The sequence below is a fragment of the Lagopus muta genome, chromosome 6, assembly GCF_023343835.1.
Source record: "Lagopus muta isolate bLagMut1 chromosome 6, bLagMut1 primary, whole genome shotgun sequence".
Lineage (NCBI taxonomy): Eukaryota > Metazoa > Chordata > Aves > Galliformes > Phasianidae > Lagopus > Lagopus muta.
In genome coordinates, this window is record NC_064438.1 from 19,242,785 (window position 1) to 19,251,895 (window position 9,111).

General features: G+C 44.5%; 1 protein-coding gene across 1 annotated transcript; it reads right to left on the bottom strand.

Moving 5' to 3' along the window:
• Positions 1-1,751: 1,751 nt before the first annotated feature.
• On the bottom strand, positions 1,752-8,489 carry COMMD9 (COMM domain containing 9). Its single transcript, XM_048949102.1, has 6 exons — positions 8,392-8,489; positions 8,177-8,302; positions 7,927-8,066; positions 7,251-7,285; positions 3,823-3,926; positions 1,752-2,723 (listed from the first exon to the last, which is right to left on the bottom strand). The coding sequence occupies exons 1-6, from the start codon at positions 8,443-8,445 to the stop codon at positions 2,583-2,585; spliced, it is 600 nt and encodes a 199-aa protein (XP_048805059.1). The 5' UTR covers positions 8,446-8,489; the 3' UTR covers positions 1,752-2,582.
• Between the last annotated feature and the right edge of the window lie 622 nt (positions 8,490-9,111).

Genomic DNA, 9,111 nt, shown 5'->3' on the forward strand with positions numbered 1-9,111 from the left:
GCAATGTGTGGAGGAAGGATAAAAAAAACTGGTTTTGAGAGAGCAATCTTCTTGTGAAAAAGATCACGATTGTCTGCAAAAGCAGGCACTGTTCTCTGCGTTGCAGTCTCTGTAAGCAAGACATCAAGTACACTTAATGAAGTACTCTTGCTGGTTGGGTAATGACAGTTCTACTCAGCCTCTCTTGTTTCATACATCTTCTTCTGAGTGTTAAATTAAGTCTCAGCTCTTCTGGGATAGGTGATAAGAGCCAATAGGAGAATGCGTAACACTTCAGGCAAAGATTTGAAGGCGATCTCTCATGGTCTCCTAGCTCTTCAACTAGAGTACCAGAAGGACTTGAGATATACCACTTGAAGTCATGAGATGGCATGCTTCTGATGCAGTGGGCAGCCTCCGTAATTAAATCCCCATGGGCACTTTAGCTGTCTGCAGGTAGGGCAGCTATGACACTGGGACAGTCTCTTCAGTTCTTAGACTCTTCTCCACAACTACTCTACAGTTGCTTAATGCTTTTGTAATGAGAGCTCTTTGCACCTATCAGTTCATTACATTAGGCCTTACAACATTCTGACTTTATCATCAAGATTTTCCTCAGATCTACTATGAATGCTTCATCTCATTATTTATCTTTGCAGTGGTTCTTACCTTCTAGAATAAGCATGCAATGTATTTGAGATTTTTAAGGCTAGGCTGTTGCAGCAGAAATGCTAAGTCAGGGCTTGACCTGGTGGGAGGGCAGGGCCAACCTGCAGGGGAGCTCAGGTGCATGCAGTGCAACACACCTGAGTGACTGGAAGGGGTGGATCCATCCCCTCCCAGACCTCATTTAAGGGTTGGCGGTGGAGGTGAGGGCATCTCTTGCTGGACATCCCTGCCTACCTGAGGTCTTCCAAAGGTAAGCAGTTCTTTTCCTTCATTTTTGCGTCTACAGCTGCTGCATTTGGGTTTGCCCTCATTTGCTGTAGCCGAAGACTTTGCCACCCTGCTATTATCATCCTATTATAGCCGTAAAGGCAACAAAGCTTCCTCAAACTGAAGAAGTCTTTTAGGGGTATTTTCCATAGTTTCAACCTCGTGAAACAGATTTTTGAGTCTTCTCCCATCTCATTTCCTGAATAAATATGAAATTGACCAGTTTATCACAATAATACAAGTGTTACAATCTTCACGGGGACTTCAACAAGTGACTTGTCATGCATCTCAGCTTGCTGCACAAGCTGCATTAACACGGTGTCTTTTAAAAGCACAGGCTTTACCTACATCTGTATTCCAGGCTGCACAGAGATGTCTAAAATTAATTAACAAAGCTCAGTAACTTCTGTACACATCCCAAGTGATTTCATGTTTGCAAAAACACAAGAGACAGTATTTTCTGTTCTATGAAAGTTGGGACTGTATTTGGATGCAGAGTTCCATTTTGGTGCCTTAGGCAAACTGAGAGGAGTCTGGATTTTCTTTATTTCCTGCACTTCTCTACACATTCAGTGCACATATCTATAAAGTTTTAGGTCAGAGTACTCAACTGTGATATTGCATTGAGCTGGTGCCTGGGAAAAGGTGCTCTGGAATGTTACTAAAATGGAGAGAGGATGGTTTAAAAAATGAATCCATTTGAACAAGAAATAAAGAATTGCTTTTCAGCAACAAAAGTGAACATTCATTATACCAAGCTAGAAACCAGGCACCATCAAAAAAAGGCTGAGGTAACCCCGGACAACATTCTTCTACAGAAAAAAGGACTCACAAAATCAATTAGCAGTTCATTTTTTAATTAAATAAAGATTTATACAAACACCAGAATGCTCTGGAGAAGTACAGGCACCATTCACTGTAGAAAGGCAGCACAAAGACGATCAATTCTTAACTTCTCTAGTCTGCGTTTTCCGCAAAGTCCAAAGTCTAATAAACACGAACATTAATTATATGAACTCCTTTTTTCTTTTCAAACAGAAGGAGGAAATTGTTTGCTGCTAAAGATGTTCAGAGTAGTCATTTTGCAAATGGTGCTATGAAGCTGATCAGAAGGGAATGTGTTGTAGCATAATTGCCCCATTTCAAAGCATTATCCTGTAATAACAATCTGCAGCATGGCTGTGCTTCATTGAGAAGGAGAGCACTACATCTAGCATGCACCTCAGTACACACACATTACAGGGAGAAGTACCCTCCTTGTCTGCTAATGCTGGAAGGCAGCCCATTAACCAGCTTGAACCTTTTAGATCCTAATTTCTGGGCAGGGAGATAGCTGCAGCCAATGATGCAAGTGCTATTTGCCATTTCCAATTACGACCCTTGTGATTAAACCAAGCTCTGAGCCCTTAAACCTTTTTCTGAAATAGAGAACTGTTATTTTCTTTCTTTGTTTTTTTTTTCAACAACATTATGAAAACACTTTGTGGCACCAGGCCAAAGGAATGTTTAAATGTTAGCTTTTGAAAAGCTATCTAGTTAACTCAAAAAATAAATCTTTTTAATTATGTTTGGTTAATACATAAAACTTTATGTAAGCTGCAACTTAGGAGAGTTGTGGGCACAGAATATTTCCCTTCCTGGCTGCTGGAATTCACATTACTGGGTTTTCATTTGTTTGCAACAGCAGAAAGTTGGTCCCGGATTCTTCCTAGACCTTCTAACATAGTATCCAGGGTTTCTTTACTCAGTTCCACAGTCAGTGCAGAAACAACAGGACTATTACTACATAAGGCAGCATCTTCCTGAATCTGAAAACAGAAATGTAGCAGTTAGGTTTATGAAAAATCCTTTCACAGGTTTTTCCACTGCCACTAGGCGAGTTGGTGCTTGATGGAGAGAAAAAGAAAAATGTTTTACTTGGCAACCAGCTTCAACCTGAAGGCACAAAACACACTTCTTCACTGCGTGCCCCACCAGCAAAGTGCACGTCCATTGGCAGAGTGCATATAATTGTGTACAGCCATGAGTGGGGAAATTCTGAAGAGATTAACAGCAGCAAGCTGCATTCCTATCAGAAACATCTTAGCAGATAACCAGCGTGATACTTAACTCATCCCAAACATACATGTTAGATTTTTCCTCTTCTTCTAAAGCCTGTTCTTACTGATTTGGGGAATCAAGAATGCTGCAGAATTGCCAGGTCACAGCCTGAGCCAATGGTTGAGCACCAGGTGTGGCTAATTCAGGGAGCTGAGGTGCAAGCAATGTACGAGTGACCAGAAGGGGTGGACTGAGGATCTGCCACTCCTCACCCTCATTTAAGTATCAGTAGCTGAGGGAGCAGGATCTCTCTGGACAGAGATCTGGAGCTATCATCGGTCACCAGAAGGGGTGAGCTAATTCTTCTTTCTCATCTTCTATTGCTTCATAGCACTTGTATCTCAGTAGAAGGCACTGTCATTGCCTTCTTTTGCTGCACAGGAATACAAGCAGTACGTTTGGCTATACTGCCCAAATGATAGATGTGGCCAGTGAAGGAAGTTAGTAATCAGAAGTCATCTTCCCAATTAATACAGTCATCCACTCATTATTGAGTTACTTTGAACTAAAACCCAATGGATTCTCTGTAACTATTTTTTTTTTAATTTTCTTTATATCTATAGAGAACAATTGTGACCAGGGACAAATATGCTGCTTCTCTCATCCTCATGCAAAGAAATCTCTCCTTCATGGTGAAGAGACAGCTTTCATCAGAGACACTATTCCCAGGCTCTGTGGAATTTCAAAGATCATCTCTGAGAAAGCCTGTTAGATGCACCAGATGCTTGTCCAAACTGTTTTGTGCTGCCACTGGTAAGTCAGGTATTGGACTCTGTTATTTTGATCCTGTTCAGGTATTGACGTTACCTTTAACTGTAGCAGGCAAGTAGGGACTGCCATTCTGTTGATGGTGTCTGAAGATGTCTTGATGTCTACCCTCCAGTCCATGTCAACCAGCCGAGGCAGGGAGACTGGGGGAACCAAAAAACAGGAATCAATTAGGCCTGACAGCACACGATGACACCAGAGCAAGAACCTGTGTCTATCCCTATGTACATGTTCTTTACAGACAGAATCCTGCTGGCCCTGTGAAAATGTACAACCTTAGTGCTAACTGTTCACATTGTTTTTATTTATGTTGTAATAAAGCAGTCAGTGAAGGCCTCTGCCTGACCCTAGAAGAACAAACAAGGTTCTCCATCTTCACAAGTAAGGATGGCACAATGCAAGACAAGCTGAATTCACAAAGCAGGTGAGAGAAGGGGAGTGGTAAGGTATCTTATCTCTTTACATCTTGCCGCATGCAAGACTCAGCCATGTCAGCATGAGTTACTAAGGGACCTACTATGCTTACTGCTCTGTTCTGTAACTGGCAAGAAAGCACTTCGGATTCTTATAATCATACAGTATAAAGTGTTACTTCAAGCTCCTCAAACTGTGAACCAAAGCAGTCTGCAGTATTAGGATAGGAAAGGGAAACTGCAGTCTTCACATGTCCTGCCAAGTGGTAAAAAATATATTGAAGATACCATCTCAGTTTCATCTATCGTAAGAGAAATTATTCAACAGTCTGATTGCAGTATTGACAGCAGTAGTTCAGGGGCTGGAGATCCCATGAGCCTTCCTGTGGGAGGTGACAGGTCCAACTTGGCTGCCCTGCTGAGGAATTTGTGCACCTGTCCCTTGCAGACAGGAGTACAGGATATTTATCCATGATGGTGTATGCTTACAGGAGCTTATTTCATTATGAGCCCTCAAGTGTCCCTAAAGCACCATGCAGGCTGGCATAAAAGCTGAGGTTGAGGTTATCCCAACAAATCCCTGGCACCAACAGGCTGACTGCAAATGTTCTTTGAAATCTTGTGTTTTTCAACAGTGCTTGCAGCTGCCACCAACAGTTACTACAATGAGCATTTGAAGAACAGTCAAGTGAAACTGTGACATGTGGGTGGCATGCAGATAGCTATCCTCCCCTTGTTCAAACAAAAACTTTCCTATTTTCATAAAGAAAATACACTTTTAACTCAGAAAACTGCATTGATTTTCAAATCAGATCTGCAGGTGTTGTCTCACATACTGCAAAACAGAGGAAAGTGTAATTACTTACCTAACCAATATATAACAAGAGTGTTCAAGCCCTATCTTGATTGTTCAATGATAAGGCCTGATTTACCACAAAAACCCAGAAATGTGGAAAATGGCTGTAAGATAAATCTCTTGTTTAAAATACATATTAAGGAAGCAAGTTGTAAGGTGCAGTTTAACAGAGCACACTTATCACTCCCACTTGAAACTGTTGACACACAACACCTCTCGCATCTTTTTCAACTCAGTTTTCTGGTGAAAGCTGAGCTATGCTTCCTATGTTCAAAAGTGCAGTGTAATATTTCCAGAGAAAAACAGTAAATTCTCACTAGGAGAAAATCTATACCGAGGACATCGAAGCACTGACAAACTCTTTCAGTTTGAAACAGGCTTTGCAGCTAACAGGTACTACTTTTGTCAGAACTGTATGAGAACAAATGGTTTCCAGAGGCATAAGGAAACATTGTTCTGATTTATGTCAGTTCAGGCTTTAGGAAGGAGTCTGAAGGAAATATAGGACCAACTCCACAAAACACTGGTAGAGAGACGATAGCTTATTCTCCAACCCAATTTAAAATCTCAGCTATGGTGCTCAACAGGCTTGAGTGTCTGTGCAAAGCCTTACTAAGTAACTGCTAATAACCATATTTGATATCTATTTAAGAGTACCAGAAGTGGATGAAGAAGCAAAGATAGCTTCTACAGAGTGCTATGGAAAGAGCTGTCCCAGCAGGCAACTGCAGCCTGTCTGGATTCTGCCAATCATAAAGTGTCTAGTCTCCTCCCTGAGCATTTATTCAGTTTGACCTCTAACCCTCCTCCTGATTCCTGGCACTTGGAGAAGTTTATCTATGTGGGGAATGGCTCTTCTTCCTCCCATCAGCAGAACTGTGGGGGACAATGCAGAATTGACTGCCTTGCCTTTTGCATTCGGAACAAATTTCAGTTTATAGTCCATCATGGCAAGCATTTGGCAACATTTGCAACAACATAAAATGCATCTGTTTAGTGTTGTATGTTAATTTGCAAAGATTGATTGCTGGTGACTTAGGAAAGACAAAAAAGCATCTGCATTTTCATATTATCATAGAACAATCAGACGGGTTGTTGTCTTTAAATCTCTGCTTTTGTTCCTATGTAATGTATGTTGGATGTTTCATAAATATAACACTAAAAGAATCCACCATTTCTTAGAAAACAGTCTTATGCCGATGGGGCTAAATACTCATCTATATAAAAACATGCAACTCAGAGTGAAACTCCTGAGTGGCTCCAAGCACCACACACTCTGCCTTGCTTTTGGGTTTTGAAGTCCTAGCTGTTACATCACGCTGGCACATCAAGCTTGTGCCCGTTTCCTCTAATTTTTGATCCTGTTAAGGATACAGGAGGGAGCACTATGTCTTAGCAATGCCACAAGTGCTTAGCATAAACATGCCTGTTTTTATTGTTATTAGCATTTTGCAGTAGTTTCTTCCTCTTCCCTATTTTTCTGCCATTTATACTCCATTAAGATCTTTGAGGGACAGCTGTTTGCCACATCCTTGCCATACTGTTCACCTCTTGGGTGCTATCCTCTCTGCATACAAAGAGAATGGCCAAGATCATCTATGCAGGCATTTGTGCGTCTCATTTGCAAGGCCCTGATGTCCTACAGCTGTCAATAAAAACAAAACAAAAAACTCCTAGGGAAAAAACAAAGTGGTATTGCTGTACGGAACACTTAACTGGAATGTAAGTCTTTGCTGCTGTTATCAAAAGCTGTACTGCTAAATTACATCATGCTTTGAAAAAGTGAGGAAAAAGCAAAGCTGAATATATGCCAGGGACTTTTTGGAGCATGGAAGAGTTAGATGTATTGCAGATATTCCCCAGTACTGTGCACTGCATGTGTGCATCACTTAAAGGCTTGAACGGGTGAGTCAAGAGCGCTTCAAGTTCAGAAGTCTGGCACTCTGCAACGTAGCAACAGACTGAGCATGAAATGGAAGTTGCTTGATGACTGGAAAGGATTTTAGCACAGTAGCATGAATCTGAATAAAACCTTGTTAGCCTTTGCTAAGCTGTAGGATGCCGCCATCATACAGCTTCTTCTAAGGCAAACTGAGGTATGTCTGTGCTGTGCCATCATGAGAGAGACTGTGAGGTACTACTCTAACCTCCAGGCTCTGTCGGATGATCTGAGGAACATGACATAATTACAGACTTACTCTGACTTGCTTGTGCCTCATTTCTCCAAGCAGAACTGTGAAAAAGAGAAAAGTAAAAAACAAAACAGAATCAGCAACACTTGAAAAGGGAAAGAAGAAAAAAACCAAAAGCGCTCAGAGTGGCTTATCTCTGACAGGAGACACCAGGACTGCACTGGTGATCAGGGGAGAGAGACTGCTACTGAGTGCTGAGGAAAGGTGGGCAGTGGTGGAGCAACCTAATGGCCAGCTCCAAGTTCTTCTCTGAGTCCAGCTCACTTGAGGTGTACACCTTTTGCCTCTGTTTTGTCAAACTGACTAGCTACAAGGCATTGAGTCATATGGGCACCAGAGCAGCTGTTCTCCACTGCTCTGTACTCTCCTGTACAGTGCCTCAGCAGCATATAAGCAGACAGTCCCTGGGTGCTGAACAACCAGATGATACTTCAGCGGTGAAACCCAAACCACTGTTTTATCCCCATCTGTCTCACTGTTCTATGGCACAGCTGAGCTCGAGACAAAAGCAGTTTTGCACGATGTGAATTAGGTGCACGGCCATTTCAAAACGTTTGAAGGACAGAAGGAAAGCCTTCTGTGTGAGCTTATCCCGGCCCGTGAGCCGATGCCCACGTACCAAAACGCGCACCTAAGCTTTACTTTTGCCACTGAAAGCAAACAGCAGGCGCTGAGCACTCACGCATTCTCCAAGATTATTTTAGTTAAAAGGTTCTTCAGGTTTTGGTGGAAGTTTTCTGGAAACAGAGCGAGGATGTCCTCGGCCCCCGTCAAGCCGCGGAACACGACGTGCCGGGTGAGGCTGTGCAGGGCGGACACCAGCTGTGGGAAAGAAGAGGGGAAAGGGCTCTGCAGCGCTCAACAGCATCACGGCGGGCTCTCCCTGCCGCAGGGCCCAGCAGCCGCGGGGAATCCCGCGCGCCCTCTCGTACCTGCGCGGCCTCCTCGGGGCTGCCGGCGATGGCGGGGCAGGCGCGCTGCGCCAGCGGGCCGAGGCGGCCGGGCGGGCAGGAGAAGCACTCCTGGCACAGCTGCCGCACTGCGTCCTTCGACGACGCCTGTCGGGGAGCAAAGCGGGAGGTGCTGAGCAGCGGCCCGGCAGCAGGCAGTCCCCCACCGCCGCAGGATGAGCACCGCGTCTCCTCACCTTCAGCAGGCTCTGCAGGGCGACGAAGTCTTCCTCGCGCACTGCCGCCGCCATCTTGGCGCCGACGGCTGAGGCGGGGCGGGCGCCATGTTGGGGCGGGGCGGGGGCGGGCTGTGGGGCACGCCGGGCGCTGTAGTCCCGCTGTGTTCCTGCTATCGGGGGCTACAGTCGGAAACCCACGTGGAAAACTGCGAGGTTATTTTGCTCAGGTTTCCTGCGTGTTTTGACACAACAGACAAGCAAACTGGTGATGAATTCTGAAGTGTTTAGGCCTTAGCCCCGTGCTTCTAAAACAAGCTACCGTATGCATTGCTGGAGCTAAAATGCAGGGTAAGAGTTTGCACTGACTTAGCATCCCTCCTGCACACGGGTCTGCAGGCTCACACAGCTCTGTAAGGGCCACAGCACCCTTTTTGAAATAGTTGGTGTGATGTTTTTTCGTTGTTGCTGTCAATGTACTGAAGAGTGAAACTAGGCACAGGAGTTCAAGCTCACTGCACTGCAAAGATTCACAAAGATGACACTGAAAGGCAGCAGCATCCTTCACTCCCTGTCCCCTTGGGTGGCTGCAGGCTCTGCCCCTGTTCTTCGGGCACCTGCAAGTGTTGAGCTGCTCTGCTCTGCAGCACACACAAGGTAAGACGTGCACTGTGTGAATGATTGTGAGCTGGGCTTGAGATACCGTGCCTCAGGTGTGTGGCTGCAGGAATGGCCTGTGTC

Coding starts and splice junctions, on each gene's coding strand:
- COMMD9 (XM_048949102.1), bottom strand. CDS start 8,445: ATGGCGGCGGCAGTGCGCGAGGAAGACTTCGTCGCCCTGCAGAGCCTG. Junction 8,067..8,176: donor GCCCCGAGGAGGCCGCGCAG/GTACGAGAGGGC, acceptor TCTTTCCCACAG/CTGGTGTCCGCCCTGCACAG. Junction 2,724..3,822: donor CTTGCCTGCTACAGTTAAAG/GTAACGTCAATA, acceptor TTCTGTTTTCAG/ATTCAGGAAGATGCTGCCTT.